We start from the raw sequence: 20,155 nt of genomic DNA, 5'->3' as shown, positions 1-20,155 counted from the left end.
GTAGGTTTTTTATGACTATCGCTGGAATGTTGTCGAGACCATTATGAAGTGTAGTCTAGTTATTAAAAAGGACTTTGTTGAGTGTAATTTCCTGATGTTATTGCTGATGTATTTTTGGTAATAGTCATTTCTATTTGCTTGCACTTTGGGAATGATTTCCTTGATGGATTTGGTGATTATTTGTTCTAGATTCCTAATGCTTAGATTAATTTTTTCTATTGATAGATTTCTGTTTGTGGGCAGCTGTGTATTATCCGTTATTTTCGCGTCCATATGGTTAGCCAACTTACGCCAATTCGCTTTTTTGTAATTGTAGATGGCTGCTCTGGGTGTTGCCATTGATACGCCTTGGAAAAGCGAGTCTGAGTCAATTTTAAATGTTAATGCGTTGTGGCCGCTACCATATGGATTAGTTTGTATTTTGTTTCTGTTTAAGTCCAAGATCTCTATTCTACTGTCCGTAATACAGTAGTCCAGGTAGGAGCTGCTTCTAGTGTAAGTGGGGTTGGCTGCTGAGTACATTGTTGCTTTGAATTTAATGCCGTTGTCTTGTTCCCATTGATGCAGGCGTCTGCCTCTATCATTTGTAGTCTTATCTCCTCAAATTGAGTTTCTAGCGTTTAAGTCTCCCGCTATGATATAGTAAATTTCGTTGTCCCCTAGTCTGAAATCTCTAAATAGTTGATCGAGTTCCAATATAAATGTGTTTTTTGCTGACTGTGTTGCGTAAATACTAAATATGATTAATGATTTGTTTGTGTTTACCAATATTTTCCCCGCTGTGTATTCTATTATCGTGTATTTTCTTGGCTGTGTGATGTTAATGTATTTTATATTGTCTTTTATTACTATCGCTGTACCTCCTCCTTTGGTATTTATTGCTCTATCCGATCTGATTATTTCGTAATTGTTAAATTTTGGTTTGTGCTTATTATTTAATTTATTTTCTGATATCAATGCAGTGTCGTGACTGTGCTCTTCTAAGTATTTTCGTAAGTCTAGTCTTTTTTTTAACGAGCACAGCGAGTTTACATTTATAGCAGTCAATTTCAACGTGTTCTTTGTATTTTGGTTAGTCCTCATTCCACCTGCCATTGAGCCATGAAGTCGATTCTCATAGTGTTTTTGGTAACTTTGATATTTAATTCTAATATTTGCGCCTTAATTTTCATCAGACTATCCTTAAGCATAGTTAATAATTTATTTATATTATTATAGTTGATATCATTATTGACATTAATTTTCTGTTGTTAAACTGAATTATGTTGACTACTCTGTTGATTTGCTTGGGTCCTGTTAATGGCTGATCTCTGGTTATCTTGTTCTGATATATTTCTTTTTTTTTCATTGTTCCTCACTATGTTCGCGTATGAGATTTTTGGGTCCGTGAATTTATTAACTTTATTGAATTTATCCATTACTCGCTTATCTTTTATTTCTTTCTCTTTTTTTTTTAATGTCCATTACTATTTTCATAAATGGGCAGCCTAGATACGATGCTGGATGTCCGTTTTGGCCACAATTTGCGCATTTCAGTCTTTCTTTTTCTGAGGAATTGCTCAATTTACATTTACCCGGTTCGTGGGGTTGGGCACATTTTACACATCTGTACCCCATATTGCAATTAGAGATGGCATGCCCCACTCTTTGGCAGTTTTTGCACTGGAATATTTTGGGTCTTTTCAGTTTCTCCCATCTTACTCTTTGGTTGAGTAGTATTTTATTTTTGATTAGTTCATGTTGGTTCATGTTGCAATCGATTTGGATTATGAAGTGATACTTATCTAAGTTTCGTTTGTCAAATAGTAGTTTGCTGGTTTTAATTATTTTGACGTTTCTTATGTTGAGTGCGTTAAGCGCTGTTGTGAGATTATTAGTGTCGAATCCTTCCTTAATTCCTTTTAACACGAAGTTCTTACATTTTGTGTGTTTAGGCGTGAATGTATGTAATTTCTGGTTTTTAGTTTTTAGGATAATTATGCATTCTTCGTGTGTTTCACTATCTATGGTTGTCAGTCTAGTCATATCGCTATCTATTTGTTTTATTAAAAATGAGTCCTTCTTAATTTTGCTTTCTTTAGGCAAGATGATTATGTCCCTCAGGTTAGCATTTTGTATGTATATTGGAGGCATTCGGATTTTATGGGTTGGTTTTCTGGCTGTTGTTACTAGCTGTGGCCTTGTTGACCTTATCGTTTATCCCCTCTTCTGTAAGGCTCATGTTATTCGATAGCGCCTCGAATCTGTTATCAGATTCGTAGCTTGGGCCTTGGTTGCTGACTGTGCTTTTTGGGGATGATGTTTTTCTTGGTATGAGGAACCCTTCGGTCCTCTCATATTTTTTGTTCGCTGCTAGTTTATGTTCATTGTTTCTAGCAGCATCTTTGCCTGCTAGTTCTTTTCGAATAGTCTTACTAAGCTCCTGGTATTGTATTCATTGCCGAAGCTCTTGATATTTTTTTTTAGTAATTTGTTCACTTCGTCCGACGAAGTGCTTTTCTTCAACTTTCTTTTTTGTCTTGAAGCCATGGCTTTTTTTGGGTCCGTGAAGGGGCGTCGGATGAGCCCACTTCACGTATTCTTTATAATTTTGTTGTCTGCTTTGCAAAAAATACTAACACAATATCACAAGTGAAAAAGGAAAGCACCCGTCTTACGGTAATTGACGTTATTTTTTTTTATATTGCGTTCTCCCCGTGGGGGATTGTATTGTCTTTCTTCTGTCACAAGAGCACCGATCCACACGTCCGTCTTCTTCGAATGCTCAACAAGAACTGATTGATGCGTCGGTTGTAACGACAAAAGGTTTCGAGAAGTAAGGGTATTGGAGAAGCGGTTCCTGGCATAGTAGATTTACTAACGTTTTAAATGAATGCTCTTGACTCTTTTCCCATTTGAATGGAACATCCTTCTTGAAAAGGTTTGTAAGTGGTTTACTAATCTCTGTGAAGTTGGGTATAAATGTCCTATAGTAACCGGCTAGTCCTAAGAATTGCTTAATATTTTTAGCTGAGTGAGGTACTGGGATGGAAATTTCTTTATCTCTCTTATCTTTCCCGGATTTCACAACGTCCGAACTTATTATGTGTCCTAGGTAAGTTACTTCCTTTCTAATAAAATTACATTTTTCGGTTTGTAACTTTAATCCCGCGGTTTTTAATCAATCGCATAATTTCCGATACTTAACCCTTTGCACTCGGAACCATTCTGGACGTTGGCTATCAGCTACTTAGCGCTACTTTGTGGCAGAAACGTGCATTTACAGACCATCATATTATTTAGTATGGTTTTGGAACTAACTAACATATTATAAGACTATTCCTACCGACACTTCACGTATACCTACGTATACGTAGACCGGTCTTTCACAACTTATATTTTTCAATATTGAATGCAAACCAATAGCCAGCTTACCAGTATAAAAATATATTTTCTTTTATTCAAGAGTACATGTAATCTACATTTTATTCTTTTCGTCGCATTTTTTACATATGGGCTTCTCAACTGTACATTTTCCGCATACGTACTTTTTACATTTTAGACAGATTTTGTTCGTCTTATTATCTTTACAATACTTTATCTGACATGTTTTCCGTTCACGGGATCCTATACTTATACTTGCGATGGGTATTAAAAAATACTTGCAAAGACCATCTCCGAGATTTAGATTTTACCGAATAATTTCTGGCCATTTGGTGCTATTATACAATTGAATTGTCTCCGGTGTTCGGATGTCATTTTCTTCAACTTGTACGGGGTTGTGCATTGAACTGAGAATTAGAACTTTCTTTCTTGGTTTGGCTTTGTAAATTGTCAATATTCAATTATTTGAGCGATAGAGTTTGGTTGAGAAAAGTGTCATGTCGTCGTTTTTCAGTTTTGCCAGTCTTGGTAGCTCTTTTCTATTAGCTCTAATTGTCTCAACAATCGTAGTTTTTTTTTTGCTAGAAGTTCTGTTGCTAAAGGTAGACATGTAAAAAAGCTGTCCGTGGTTATATTTCTTCATCCATTATATCTTCATACATCTTACATACGATTCTGCTAATTTCATAGTGACAAACTCTCCAAGAGGAACTGAGGGCTCTCTACTTTCATCTTTTCCCAAATATGGAAAGCCGTTTATTATATATTTGCTACATACATCGGATGCTAACTAAAATTTTATATCAAATTTGTCCGGTTTATTGGGCATGTATTGAGTGAATCTACATCTTGCTTTCGTTGGAAACAATTGTTCGTCAATAGTAATATATGGTCCTGGTTTATAACAATTTTGACTGTTGTCAATAAACTTGTACCAAACTTTGGAAATCATAGCGAATTTATCGGTTTGTAACCGTTGGCTTCGTTGATTTCTGTCGTCAAATCGAATAAATCTCATAACCTCCGTAAAGTCATGTCTACTCGTAGTATTTGAGTAAAAAGGCGGGCCCCACTTTTTATTCCATAGAAGTGCTATATCTATATTCTTAGCCTCATATGCTACACGTGCATACAGAATTGCAAAAAATGCAGGAATTGCAGTAGACAGTTCCCATTTATATCCCAACACTCTAAATGCCTCTGCCTCTGTGCACTTTCTTATAAGTTCAATTATATTCTTATCAATTATCACAGAAAATGCCGTCCTAACTTCGCCTTTCGTAATATTACGTTTACTGTACCCAGTGGGGCCTGATGTTTCCCTAAAAATATTATGACCAGGTGCTCTTCCAGGATTAGACCCTATTTTTACTTCCTGCCAAACAGTTCCGTCCATCGCAATTTCGCTTGCCTCTTTCTCATTCTCACTATCGGAACTAACTAAAAATCTCCTTCTCTTTCGTCGTCTACGTACGTTCGAAATATTCTCTTCGTTCTCATCGGTGTTCGAGTCGGTTTCAAGTGGATCATAATTTTCCATATTATTATTTTTCATATCCAGAATTTCTTGATCATCTTCAGAACATTCTGCATCGATATCATTTATTCTCTCTAATAATACATTCGCACTCCTCAAACGTCTTGACATTTTGGGGTAAATATTCAACGGAGAAAATAAAAACTAAAATATGAAAATGTAAATCAAAATAGATAAAAAAAATGAATAAAAGATAAAATGTGAAACTTACTGCGACGTATTGTTAGTCTTGTTCACTACTTTAAAATTGCACTTACAACACGTAATACGATATAAAATATTACAAAATAATAATAAAAGACTGCCAAGTATGCTCTTTGTGACTTTCACGTTTCCATGCACTCTGTTCGTGTCGCAAGACTATACTGATTCGAATTCGTGAGAAGACGTCTATACATTTCCTTCAGTTATAAGTTTATTTATTTTACGTCATAGTAGATAAGATGGCGTAAAAACATTCGAGGATCTGGACCGTATCGGATATCAATCAAGCAAATAAACACCGGTAGCCCGATAGTCGAGCGAGAACTGTAAACACTTGGAAGTGCTGTAAACCATTTTCTGGAAGGTACTTCTCGGATAAAAGCGTGCCGCAACTACATTACCTTTCGTTATGTAACGACTTTATAGTTTTGGCATTGAGTCTTAGAGAGAAACAATGTATAAATTTGTATATATGTATAAATATTACAAAAATGTATAAATCGTACTACCGGTCAAATGACCGGTCGTGGTAGGTAAGACAGACTACAAATTTTTCTCAGAAAATAAACAATAAAAAAATAAGTGAATATTGAAAAATGTATCATACATATATATGAGGAAAAGTCGTAAAGTTTAAAGGCGATTCACTTACGTTGAATGTAGAAAATTCCAATTGAAAATTTAAAAACGGTCATTTGACCGGTCCTGGTAGGAATAGTGATAATGATATTGGACTTATATGAATTGGTTGAAATTGAGAAATATATATTTGCAAAAAAATCAATATTTTATTTGTTATAATTTTGTACAGTGTGATGAACTCTAAAACACTCCCCAAAATGCGTTGCAGGCTGATTAGTGCACGTTTTACAATAATATGTTGTTTGACGCCTGCCATCAGGTGTTTTCCTATCAGAACAAACATGCGTGGGTTTCTTCAAATGTAGCATCCAAAATATTTGCATAAATCTGTCCCTTGTGAATGTTTCCAGAAAGAAAGGAATTCTACTATTGGAAGCGGTAGACCAGTATTCTTGAATATTCGGAAGTTGAATCAATCCCATATTTAGGATAACGACGATGAAAGCTAAAAATTCTTCTTTTGTAATATTGTGCCACTTGTGCCATGTTGATTTCCGTGAAAGTTGTTTCTTTCTAATTTCTTCGTTGGCATAATTGTTCGTTTCTTTTATTATGCTGTCTGCTCATTCTTCTGTAAAATATAATGTAAAAGATTCTATGAGTTCTTTTACATTATTTGGTAGTTGTGGCCCGGCTATTTCGTTATGTAAGTCAACATTTATCGTAGCCGGAGGAACGCCTGATTCAGTGACGTCTTCCCACTCTTCACTTGACAATACTTTGTCATGTTGCCGTGTGCTTTCTTCCGTATTACTTTCATCGCTATCGCTATCTATGCAGTATGTTCGTCGCCTTGTTGCTTGAACAATATCACTATCACTGCTATTGTTTTCTTCTATAGTTACTCTTTCTAACATATCTGTATAAACGTCTACCTGAAGCTCATCTTCACTACTATTTGTGTCATAAGATTTATTCGCGTTTGAACGTTTTGCCATTGTTATAATAAAAAATATGAATAAATAAATAGATTGAAAATTTCTAATTATTATTACTAACTCACAAGATTATATTTACCAAAGAAATTTTTACCACACAATTTCTTTACCAAGAGAAGAATCACTTTTCCGATTTTCTCACTCGTTAGATCTATCTAAGGCAACGCTTCAAACCAGACAAAGTTCAGCTTTAGAAATCTTTTGTTCTTGATTTATATTTGCTTATTTATGATTATAAATCTCACTATATAGTGCATTACCGACTTTTCTTCTAAATCTTGTCACATCGCTCTTTTCAAGTAACGCCTTTGAAGTGGTAGGATCGTCGTGAGCAATCTTATCGCGTTCTCGTACGACAAAACTCGCTGACATTTCTTTGTGTATATCTTAGTAATTTTACTATATTTTGATTTGATTTCTTGTGCCATTTGAAGAGAAAACTTCAGGGAAGCATGCATGTTTCAAAAAGTTGCGCTGAAATAACTCAATTGACCGTAATCATTAATCATATTTAATGTCCCATGAGAGGAGACAGCCGAATGCAAAATGTTAATAACGTGTTCTGAGAGAGAACTAGAGTAAATAACAATATCGTCTAAATACACAAAAAGCTCATTTCCCTGCAGTCCTGTGAGAATCGAATTCATTAATTTCCGGAACGTAGAAGGAGCGTTCTTTAACCCGAAAGGCATTCGTGTAAACTCGTAATGACCGTAAGGAGCCGAGAAAGCCGTTTTAGGAGCGTCTTCCTTGCTCATCGCGATCTGATGGAATCCAGATGCTAAATCGAACGTGCTGAAATACTTAGCGCTTCCTAACTGGTCTAGTATTTCTGTAATATTAGGTAGAGGATAACTACCTTTAACCTTTAACCTTTGTTTTTTCGTTCAACATTCTATAATCGATGACTAATCTCCATCTTTTCTTTCCATCCGCGCCTGCTTTTTTTGGAACGATCCATAAGGGAGAATTGTAGGGTGACGTCGAGGGCTGAATGACCTCATTCCCTAAGAGCTCACTTATCTGCTTGTTTATTTCTTCCTTATGAACGGGAGGGAAGCGATACTGTCTAACGGAGACCGGCGTCGAATCTACCGTTTTTATCTTATGCGTTACTGTATTAGTAAATGTGAGTTTGTCTCCCGGTAAGTGGAATAATTCCAAAGATTCCCTTATCATTTGTTTTGCCGTTCAAATTTCTTCCGCGTTCAATGATTTTAAATCTATATTCGGTAGCGCTATAGCGTAGAGTTCGCTTGTTGTGTCTATGACTGTCTTACAAGAGCGAGTGTGGGAGGAGAGGAAGAGAGAAGGACTCGTGGCGGCCTTTGTCGATTGTGTAACTTTCGAAATTTCGGTCTCCTGCGTAAGTCGTTCTATATCTCGTACGTCATTATCTTGCCCGAAGGGAGGTAAGGTCCGCATTCCGGACTTACTAGTCACGTTCGACGAATTGTTTTAGCCGGGGAGATAAGAATCTCTTATATTCTCTTTATCTCTATCCGTGCTTCTAAGTTCTAGACTCGGTACAATGCATGCGTCGACCGTATCGAAATCTTGAAGTTCGATTTTCGGAATGACCACGTTTACGTCTTCCGCTTTCGTATTAAACACTTTTATGAAGGCCTCTCCATTATTACTGTTTACTATAGCCTCGCCTACGTGAATTCCTTCTCCGAATTTTAATGGAGGCACGTAGTCTATTTTATTTTCTTTATCTAACGTGTTTATTTTGATTATATTCCTGGTTCGCGCCTGAATGGTTATCTCCTTCGGTTTGACGAAAGGCATAGTCATTCCGTGTCATTCTACGTGTTCCTTAATAAAATGTATTTTTGCAGCATCTTTGAAAAAATCCAACCCGATAATGCCGCCAGGTGGAATAGGAAAGGAGTTGGGAGCAATGTGAAATTCTACGGGGTATCCATAAACGTCGATGATGCACGTTCCTTACGTACCCACCGTTTCTTTTGTAATTCCGCTTAGGTTTATTTTATTGGTTTCATTGCACATTAGATAATCATCAACTTTATCTATTTTTAATATATCAATTCTTTGAGCTCCTGCATCCCTTTTACTTTTCGGCATCGCTTTCTATGACTTTAAAGTTTTTTTCCGTCTCCCTATTTTATCGCTTACATGTTTATGACTTATTTGTTATTGTGTTCTTCATAATAAAGTTAGTTTGTACTACTATCTAGTACATAAGAGCCCTTTAGATCGGGCTCGAATGTGTCATATAATAGTGTTAGTTATATATATATATATATATATATATATATATATATAATGACATCTTCCTATTTAATATATATGTTATATATAATATAACATATATATATATGTAATGATCTTGTACGTTTCTTTGATTAATAAATGTTAAAAAATTTAGATAATACATAAGCGTGAGGTGTCCCCTTTTATTCCTATACATAGTAATATAAAAAGAAGCTTTTTTTTATTTATAGGTTTTAATTTTTACTTGTGAGAAGGGAGAGGGATGTAACATTTCCCCTCTTATTAAAAAATGTGCGTAATTATACGTGCATTTTAGCTTCTTTCTTTACTTAGTTAAGTATTTAGTTTGTAAAATGTTTTATTCCTTTCATCAGCAGCGTAATCTCCTTTTTCTTCGTCGATGATTGTAGCCTCGGTTACCGTACTTGTCGGAGTTTCTTCTTTCTTTTCTCGTTTTCCTAGGTGGAGAAGAAGATGTGTCACCGAGCTCCATAGTGCTCCTAACAGGTGTAAGCTCCATCCGTATATGTCATGTAGGGCATAACCGTGGATAAGTGTATCGATGATGAACTTTATCAGTCATTGCCAAGAAGATGGCTAAAAATCCGGCACTTGCTGACCCAAGTGTAATGAACGCGCCCCATAGTCATTGAGCCGTGCTTGATGCGATTTTATTTATCGATTCTTCGGCCATTAAGTTGTATAGTGAAATTTTTCCGGAGTGTATGTACCTTCCGCTGATTCCTCTGGCTAGCGTATCGATAATAGTAGGTTTTTAGGCTGGTTCCATTATATGAGATCTTAATTTATTTAGGTCTTCGTTGGAGTAGATTCCACTCGGTCCCAGGTGTTCTGGATCGATATACCTCCATTTTGGCTTTGTTAATGGTTGGATCACTGGTGGAGGTATGATTCTACTAGTTTTGGTGTCACCCTGTACCATGCAGATCGTATATGTTGGATAGCAGTTCGTTGCAGTCTTTCAAGATGATGCGTGTCTTCGGCGAGAGATAATAAGAATCGTTTCTGTAAGTTATTGGTAATTCTTTGTAACAGTCTTCTGTTTGTCTTATCCTGACTTCTACTGGAACGCATTTTATGGTATAGATAACTTCTGATGCAATGACAGCCATATATCCCGATTGTTTCATTAAGGCGAAAGGCATTTCGTCGGGTGCTGGCGTTGCCAGTGAGAGAGCTTTTTTAAATACTTGTTGTTCTAACACGCATTTTTGTCGGGTGATCTCGATGTATAGAGCGTTCAATTGTGTTATGAGGTGTCTTTCTACGTAAATGAACTTTGAATTTACGTACGCGAAGAAATCTAAATTCTCCACAGAGGTTCTCATTTTACCTTTGAAAGTTCTTCCGGGCAATGTTTCGAGTATAAATAGTTTGGGGTGTTCCGTTTTTACTATCGAATATCCGCATAAGATGAATTCGCTCGTTCTCGTTAATGCGAACGTGACATCTTTTGTTGTTACTATGTACAATGTAAGTCCATGCAACGATTCGGCGGGTGTCAGTTTCGTTGCCGGTCCTTTGTAGAGAACATCGTATTCGTTAAAGCCACAGATATATTTTCCTAAAGCGGCGGGTATATTTGACCAATACGTCTCGCTTCCGTCTGAGTCGAGGCAGGCTTCCTAGTCCAATGCACAAACGGTTTCTGTCTGTAAGTGTACCTGGTTGGCTTTTGTTTTTACAGTCCCGTAACGTGATTTTGACAGATGCTTGTACCACTACGTCATCCCATGTTCCAAAATCACTATATTGTGAGCCCTTATAAGTGTCATCTGTTGTCCTGGTGGCACTCAAAGTGATGCTCCTTGTATCAGTGCTGTTCTTTTTTATGCCAGAGATAAATACATTTCGTCCGAGAGAGAGTGTCTGTAGAATGTAACTGTTGGCACAAGTGATGCGTTAGCGTGAACAAATACTCTCGTCGTCCATTGTGAACGATAGATGTGTGTGAATGCATGCCACAGTGGAATACAGTGCGGTCCATTTCCACACGACATTGTAGAACTTTCACAGTGTTGTAGTCGGCAGTCTGTAGTAGTTGTACGTATACGGTGTTGTTGATTGGTAGAAAATTCGGGAATTCGCAGTCAGCGATATCCAGGAGAGAGTACGATGTGATGTTTAAGGATTGCGTGGCGCAATCATATCCTACTAATGCTCTTTTTTTTTCGTCAGGAGGAAAAGCCTTCATAGGCCCCAGAGCCCGGTACTTAGGAGAGTGTCGGATTCAACCCGCCTGAGAATACTATCAGATTCGGATCGCCTACCGACTAAAAAACCTCCCGATCCTTATTATTAACATGCTGTGGTGAGAGGGGGTGGACGGGATCGCGCATAAACGTATTTCAAATTCGCCCAGTACTCCTCCTCGGTGAGACAGGCCCATATTCGCTTTGCTCTCATTCATTCATCTCCATTCATACCAATACAGCGCACTTGACAGGGGCCCACGAGCTCCCGGAGAAGCAATTACTCCCGAACTGTATACATATTGGCCCGATCCCCACCCCATGGTGCTCTGACCAGGTCCATTCACGCCCGAATACACACATTGTATGTATATACACACTCACACCTAGAGGGAAGCGATGCGTGAGCGAGGCACCGCTCGAGCCGCTCGGAGCCTTGCTTGAGGTGGCCGCACAGGAGCTACCCTCCTATGCGGCCTATCGATCGCACTCCTGTCCAGGTACACATCCGCACGCTCACTCATACATCCTTCTACTTGCGTCCTTTTCCGCGCACGATGATGAAGATTGCTATATTATCCTTTTTAGTCGAGATTCGATTGCGTGATTCTACTAGATTCCGCGAATCTCTATATGTTTCCTCCGAATGAGGCGGTATAATGTACGAACACGAGGCAGAATCAAACATAACCTCCAAACTGGTGTCCGCATCGGCTTCCCCTTAATCAGTGCGGAGAGAGAGATACTCGAAGCACTACTTGACATCCTCATACAACACCTATCCTGGTTCAAATTATCGTCAATACGCGTGTCTAACGCCGTCGAGGTTTCTACTGGTGGTTCTTTTCTGGATGTTTATTTAATTCTGCTACATTTGGCTTACTTGAATACAATGATGTACTATAGATTGTTTCATCTGACAGATGAATTGGGAAGATCTGTTTTAATTTGAGAGGATTCCTGGATAGAGCGTTTGTGTTCGTGTTAGCAGTTTTTCGGTTTATAAATTATTTTGAAATTTTATTCAGCCAATTGAGGGCCCACTTAATTAGTCGAGAAGTTGGATCCTTGACAGATTTTAACCATACTAACGGCTCATGATCAGTGATTAAACTAAATTCTTGCCCGTACAAATATGTACCGCATATACTTTTGTTAATAATTCTCTTTCGATCGTTGAAGTACTCATTTCTGCTTGGTTTAATAATCTTAAACAGTACCAGACCGGAACGTCTTTTTCAATATAGACCTCTGTAATCAATCATCATTCGCCATTTTGGATTTTTCTTTGATTCTGCTTTTTGAACTGCCCAAATTGGTCAATTATACGACGAAACTGAAGGCTGGATTATTCCAGATGCCAGAAGTTCTCTTGTTTGTTTATTAACTTTTTGCGGACGGATTCGCCTGACGGGCGAGCGTCGCTGTGGACAACAGGTATTGGTGCACGCAGTAAAGAAAATGTTCACGTCGCACGTTTGCGTTATAAAAACTAAAGCTTTATTTAAATAACTTTTTTATAAAATCCAACAAAATCGTAAACAAACAAATTTAGTTCTGGTTACATATGAGACGTTTTATATTCGAGCTTTGTATGGTATAGTTCGAAGCAATCACCTATGTACAAGGCTGGCTGGCTTAGCCGAACAAGTAGCACAATAGTATCTGGATTCTCTCCTTCCATGTTTTACTTTTCGATTGGAACATATGGCGGACTTTTTACTTCTTCCTGTCCCGTCCCGTTGAATTATATGTAGAAGGCCGTTGAGTCTTTCTGCTGTTCCAGATGTCGAAGGAGGTTTGGGATTAGCCTCTCGAAAATCTCCAATCAATTGATCTACCAAGAGACGCACGAATTCTATTTGTTGTAACTTTTTTACATTGTATTTCTGGTGATGTTCCTGATATAATAGATAAGAATTTATGACTTAAATTTCCAATCCCCAAAAAAATAATTTTCTCCATCATTTTTTAATTCAACTTTTGCATGAAACAGTACGTGCCTTTGTATTGATCTCCTTTATCAACCCCGCCCATATATTTATTATAGTTTATAATCACATTTGGCTTTACAATATCAGTTCTTCCTTCTTTGCGTGACCTTTATGTGACGGTTTTTGAAGACGAGGTAGCACAGGTGCTGAGCATGGTTAGAATAGCTTGTCTCTCCAAGCCAATGATAGTGAATCTTTCCGTCTGTAGACATTGTTTTCATTTTAGGCAATCTTTGGATTTTTTATTTGAAGTGGAATAAATTTCCTGTTTATCTGGATAGTTTCAGTTAGATAACATTTCATTTTCAGTAGTGCATCTGCCAAAGGAATGCTTGTAAAGTACCGGTCGTTCAAGATGTGGTATCTTACAGCGCCAGGATTGGATTGCAATAAATTGTAATATAGTTGCAGAACTATTCTTGTGCTTATTGGCATATATGGTTTGAGTAATTTCTCTGTAGTAAAACTACCATAATACGGTAAAACTGTCATAATACTGTATATAATTAATATCGGCGTCTGCAAGAACATAAACATGGATACCCCACTTGTTCGGTTTCTGTGGGTTGTATGTAATAAAACTTATTCGCCCTTTGAATTTGATGATTCATGTACGGAAAACTTCGCCGCGGATACAAAATTTTTACGACATTTAAATTTCAATGTAATCTAAAATATTGCTAATTTTTCGCGTTCTTGTTGTCATGTTTCGCGTACCTTTAATATTTTCGTTTGTATGGAGCATCCAAAATATTTGTAGGAATCGATCTCTTCTGAATATTACAGTAAAGTATAGGATCCTACTTTTCTTGTTTGTGGTCCAATAATTCTTCAGGCTCGAAAGTGTTATTGTCCCCATAAGCAATATTATGCCGAGGAATGTTCGCATTTCCTTTGGTGTAACATTAGTCCATATATGCCATATTGACCGCTTTTTTAGATGTTTTCCTTGTATCATACGATTGGCGTAGCAATTAGCCTCGTTCAACTATTTTCCTGATCAATTCATCGGTAAAGAACAAATTGAAGAAATCTAATGGTTCTGTATAAGTTGAATTTAGTTGTGAATCAGGCGTTCGTGATCCAGATCTAAATTGTATTTTTTGTGGAATGACATCGTGATTTGTAACATTCGTCCACTCGTTATCACTACAGCTACCATTTTCCTGAATATTCGTTTCTACATTACTGCTACTATCACTGCCCACATTGAAACGTTCCTTGTTGCAAGGATTCCACTGGATGAAACAATGTCGTAATCTTCTGTGTTGTCAGATTCAAACTGGATCTCATCAGTACTATTGAACGTATCATCTCTGGGTCTTTTAGCTATCTTGGATAAGATGTTATAAGATATAAAATATGTGGAAAACTTTGCTAGTTTCTCTGGTAATGACAATGAAAGACTGACTCGACAAACTTAAATTCGTTCTGACCCTACCATGGTCATGCATCGTAAATTTACATTATACGGAATATAAGATTTCATCACTATAAAATTTCTAATTTCATTGAGAAGCAACTTGACTTCTTAGACTAGTATACCCATGCGTATCTTATCGTTTAGGACGATAGACGTACGTCAGCCACAGCGCGAGAATTGGAATCATTCACCCATTTGTACTAAATAATTTTTCTAACACTATTTAACTTCTGTTATTATTCGACTTCATTGGATAACATAATCCACCTACTAGTCTGATTACTAATATTAGGTCTACCGAAAAGTTCTGTTTGTTTTTAGAAGAAAATAAAATAATAAACTTTTCATACCTTGAATAAACTTTATTGAATAATATAATTACCATCATTACTTCTTGCCAGTGTGATGGCAATTTATATATCCCATTTTTAAAAAATGCTTTATCCCTAGAGGCGAAACATTGAACCAGTGTTTGTCTGATATCTTCTTCCTTTTTAAATTTTTTGCCCTGCAAAAATTTTGGAAGGACAGAAACTAGTGATAATCGGAGAATGTTAGGCCCGGGGAGCTTTGCGAGTCCCCAAAGTAGTAAGTGAATCATTATCATGAAGCAATATGATGTCCTTCCTATTGAACATCGCCGGCCTCTTTTCTTGGAGTGCTGTTTTTAAATTATCCAATTGCTGACAATACCTCAAATTTAGCTTTTCGCTCAGTTTCAACAGCTCCAAATATATTGATCCTATGTCCTCCCATATACACAACATTCTCCTACTCAGGCTCAACTTCGGTTTAAAAGTGAAGGAAGCAGATTTTCAGGGTTCACTATATGCCCCTTTCCTTACGATGTTTTCGTAGGTAATCCACTTTTCATCCTCAGTTATCATCGAGTCCAAGAAGGGTACGATTTTGTTATGTGCAAGCAGAAATGTGCATATAATGACTCGATCATTTAAATTCTTCGCGATTAACTCATGTGGCACCCATCTCGAATATTTCCACACCAATCCTAGTTTCCCAATATGGTCCGAAATGATTTATTGAGCTAAATTAAGTCTATCTGCTATCTCCAATGTTGTCAGAAAAGGATTTTATTTTAGCATGATCTTGATAGTATCGTCAATGTCGTCGATCAAAGATGGTCGCCCAGAGCCTGGCTTATCAGAAAGGTCGAAATCACCTGTTTCAAATTTTTTGAACCATATTCTGTAGATTCTATCGGAAACTGTATCTTTACCGAACACTTTCAATAAATTTCCTCACGCTTCTATAACATTTCTTCCTTGTTGGCATTCATAATGAACTATATCAGAAGCCATGGGTACAATACCGCGTCTCACTTAATACTACCATGAATCATCTTTGTTTTAGTTCATTCGCTAGGTCAGTATGTATAAATTCATTGACAAAAAGAGAGAGCCAAATATGCGTCAAATGAATATGCGTCAAATGAATATGCGCATACTTGTTGAAACCTGTAATCGGAACGAACAGAACTTTCTGGTACACCTAATACTTATCTGATATGGTTCCTCTTCTAAAAAGCAGAGACGAATTTTTGTTCGCGCAACAAATTCATCATTCCGCCTCCTCTCCACTTCGAATTCCTTCAGTTGTTGCTTATGTTCCCCTGGAGCTCTCAGACAAGTTCGTGGACTAGAGTGAGCGTTTGTATCTTCTTCTCTCTTCCTTCTTTTCCTCGCCGATTTTCCTGTCTGTTTCGTGAAGATACGTTTCGTTATGTCCCAGATGAACTTCCAAAATTGTTACACGCAACCATGCTTTTCAACGAAAAAGAACTTTAATAAATAACAAATAAGAACAAGTTATTTACAATGAACAGTTTAGCAGATTAATTCTCTGAATAAAAATATTCGAATATGTTGGAACGTTCGCATATCACGTCCTCTCTGGCCGAATTCCTTTAGAAGATAAATGATAACTCGTTATTATTAGTCACATTTTCTGGGCGCTTAGAAACGATCTTCTAGTTTCAAGTTCACTTAGATCTTTTCTCGTCTGACTCATAACATTATCTCAACTACAGATTAATGGCAGCACAAGTCCTATTTACAAACATTTATTTATTTTAAATTGAGCTCAGTCTAGAGTACCCTTGTTACGACACATTTGGTTCGGTCCTCAAAAAATTTTTTCTCGTTCCGGAACGACTCGACTCGTACGTCTCCGCGGTAATGATAAGGATTAAAATACGCCGCGAGCAACTGCCGTAGGTGATACTTTCTACCACCTCGTCGTGTTCTCGGCATTAAGGGAGACGAGAGATGAAAACGAGCGTAATAACACAAGTTATTATTTTATAGGATGGTTACGATAGCTCGTGCAAGCTGTATGCACCTATAGCTATCGGGGTTGGATGCGGTTACGGCAGCTCGTGCAAGCCGTGAAAGGCTCCTAGACTAGATGGAATACCGGGTGTGGTTGTGCGTCTGCGTCGACACACTGTGGGAAAGGGTTGCCGCTGTGCTTCTCTGCATGCTTGACGGCAGGAAGGTTCCCGACACCGTGGATGATAGCGAGGCTCGTCCTTATCAGAAAGAATAAGGATGCGCCCCCGAACTCACCAGGGTCATATAGACCCATATGCGTGATTGGCGAACTGGGAAAACTATTCGAGCGGATAGTTGTCGGATCAACAGCTACTTAGAGGAGACTTGAACCCTGGCTCCATCACAATATGGGTTTAGGACAGGAAGATCAACCGTGGATGCCATCCTCGAGGTTAAAAACTTCGTGGAGGCATCGACGCGAGACAAGAATGTCGTTATACTGGTGAGTTTGGATATCTCGAACGCCTTCAACTCCCTACCGTGGGCCGTTATAGTGAGGGCGATGTAGCGTGAGAACTTTCCATGCTACCTGGTGAATATCTTCAGGAGCTACCTGGACAATCGCGCCATAGTGTACAAAGACAGGCATGGACGCGAGGTGGAAAGACACGGGTTCTGTGGAGTACCACAGGGATCCGTCTTGGGCCCTACTTTGTGGAACATTACCTATGACAGTGTCCTCCGAACCCCGATGCCAGGAGGCTCCCGTGTTGTCTGCTATGCGGATGACACGGCCCTCCTGTCATCGGGATGGGACCTGTCACAGGCTATCATGAACGCCGAAAGGGATCTTGACGTAATAGTCAAGGAAATTGAGGGATTAGGTCTTAAAGTGGCAACGCAAAAGACGGAGGCCATGGCCTTCCCTGCCTCTGACCTCCGTAGACGCAGGAATGTCCCGCCCCCTAAGATTTGCCTTAGAGGGGTTTCCGTAGGGTTTCGTAGAAGTTAAGACCAGTGTAAAATACCTGGGAATACTAATAGACTCGAGAATGTCGTTTAGGCCCCACTTCGAGGCCCTAATCCCTAAAGCGGAGGGTATTCTTCGGTCCTTTAGGAGGCTCCTTCCGAACCTCCATGGACCGGGGGAGAATAGGCGACGGCTATACGGCAGCGTGATCCACTCGGTGCTCCTTTATGGGGCGCCGGTGTGGTGGCGTGCTGTCGCGGAGGACATGAGGATCGGGCAGGCTGTTCGGAGCCTGCAGAGGAAGGTGGCGATCCGGGTGTGCTGTGCATACCGGACGGTCTCCTTCCATGCGTCTATGATGATTGCGGGGATTATTCCTCTCAAGCATCTGGCACCCCGACTGGCAGAGATGTATGCGGCTATTAGAGACGCGGAGGAACCTGTTCCTCCGATAAGGCTGTATTGGGTGCTCTTGCCAGAAGGAGGGCAGTAGAAGCATGAAGGGCTGAAGAACTTGAGCTTCTAGAGTCCCAGGCGACAACGGGAGAACTCGCGCGGGCGGCTATTGCCGAACGGTTGGCTGAGTGGATTGAAAGGCCATTCTGTATAAGAACGGCATTTCACACCACGCAGCTGATGACCGGCCATGGCTGTTTCGCAGCGTATTTGTTTAGAATTAGGAAGATTCCCACCCCACAGTGCTTCCACTGCGGAGAGAGTGAAGATACGGCAGAGCACACCCTGGTCGACTGCCCGGCGTGGACGGATGCCAGGAATGAGTTGGTGAACGCGATGGGGGGAGGGCAGCTATCCCTTCCCGCGATTGTCAGGGTCTCCCTGACAGTTCCGGGAGGATGGGCGGCCTTTCGAACCTTCGCCGGACGGGTCATGCGTGCCAAAGAGGACGCTGAAGGGCGCAGAGAACGGGCGCGAAAAGGACGTCTGTGTGAGCGTGCGGAAGTGCATGATAACGGGAGTGCGAACGATAGGCCGCATAGGAGAGTAGCTCCAGTGCGACCACCTCGGGCAAGGCTCCAAGCGGCTCAGGCGGCGCCTGACCCAAGCGTCGCTTCTACCTAGACGTAAGGACAATTGTAGGAATGTGAATGGGCCTGGTTAGAACACCATGGGGTGAGGATCGGGCCAATATGTACATAGCTAGGGAGTAATTGCGTCTCCAGGGACTCGTCGGTCCCTGTCGAGTGCGCCGTAGTAGTATGAATGTGGATGGGTCAATGGATGAGAGCAAGGCGAATGCCGGCCTGGCTCACCGAGGAGGGGTACTGGGTGAATTTGTAATACGCATATGCGTAATTCCGCCCATTCCCCCTCACTCCTCTGCATGGTAGTAATAGGAATCGGGAGGTTTTTTAGTCGGTAGGCGATCCGTCCCTGGTAGCAATCCCAGGCGGGTTGAATCCGACACTCCCTTGAGTACCGGTCTCGGGGGGCATATGAAGGTTTTTCCTCTTGACGAAAAAAAAAAAAAAGCTCGTGCAAGCCGTATGCACCTATAACTATCGGGGTTGGATGAGGTTACAATTGTATCTATTTCGGCTTTTATCTGCTATTTGTAGTTATTGCTCGAAATAAATACGAACAAGATATCGCACGTGAATAGTTCAAATATTGTTTGTTTGCATTAATACCAGTTTCAATCAACACGATTTCAAGTGAATAACAGGAATATAACGGTTTTCTAGGGATATCCTATGAATTTGAAATTGCAGCATTTCGTGGATGGGATTGATTCTGAAATAAATTAATATCGATTGTTCGTATTATGTAAAAAGTAGTCCTAGATTTCTAGAATTATTCTCAATAGAAAACAAAAGAAGTTTTGCTTTAATGAGATTCCAAGTCTTCAAGATTAATTAGATTTGAATTACAAGGACTTTCATGTTTATAGCTAAATTAAAGTACACGAAAAATAGAAATATCGATTCCATTGAAATATGGCTCAAAAAACGCGTGTAAATGTGTAGAACAACCCAAAAATTTTGTGAGGATATTCTATGAGTTATAACTAAGGAATAGCGATCATTTGTCAACGTGATCGTAACAAATCAATAGGGAACGCTCAAATTCTGCTAGAAATGGTTCTAAAGTTATGGAGGTATTCTCAATAAAATTGTCAGATCTAAATACATAAGAATCAAGTCTTGCTTTATTAAAATTCGAGATATTAAAGATTTTATTAGATTTGAATTACCACAATTTCCGCCTATGCAGCCAACGATCGATAGCATGAAAAATTGAATTATTCTTTTACTGCACTAATACGGAGATCAATAGGTACGTTCTCACGTGTAAAATAATAATGCGGTAATCTTCTGAGGATA

The 20,155-nt window shown here is 39.1% G+C and overlaps 1 protein-coding gene across 1 annotated transcript; it reads right to left on the bottom strand.

The window, feature by feature from the left end:
• Positions 1-3,128: 3,128 nt before the first annotated feature.
• On the bottom strand, positions 3,129-5,104 carry LOC124432518. Its single transcript, XM_046981544.1, has one exon. The coding sequence runs from the start codon at positions 5,009-5,011 to the stop codon at positions 4,154-4,156; it is 858 nt and encodes a 285-aa protein (XP_046837500.1). The 5' UTR covers positions 5,012-5,104; the 3' UTR covers positions 3,129-4,153.
• Positions 5,105-20,155: the final 15,051 nt, after the last annotated feature.

This window comes from Vespa crabro, chromosome 25 (genome assembly GCF_910589235.1).
Source record: "Vespa crabro chromosome 25, iyVesCrab1.2, whole genome shotgun sequence".
In the NCBI taxonomy this organism is placed as follows: domain Eukaryota; kingdom Metazoa; phylum Arthropoda; class Insecta; order Hymenoptera; family Vespidae; genus Vespa; species Vespa crabro.
This window is presented reverse-complemented; position numbering and strand designations above follow the sequence as displayed.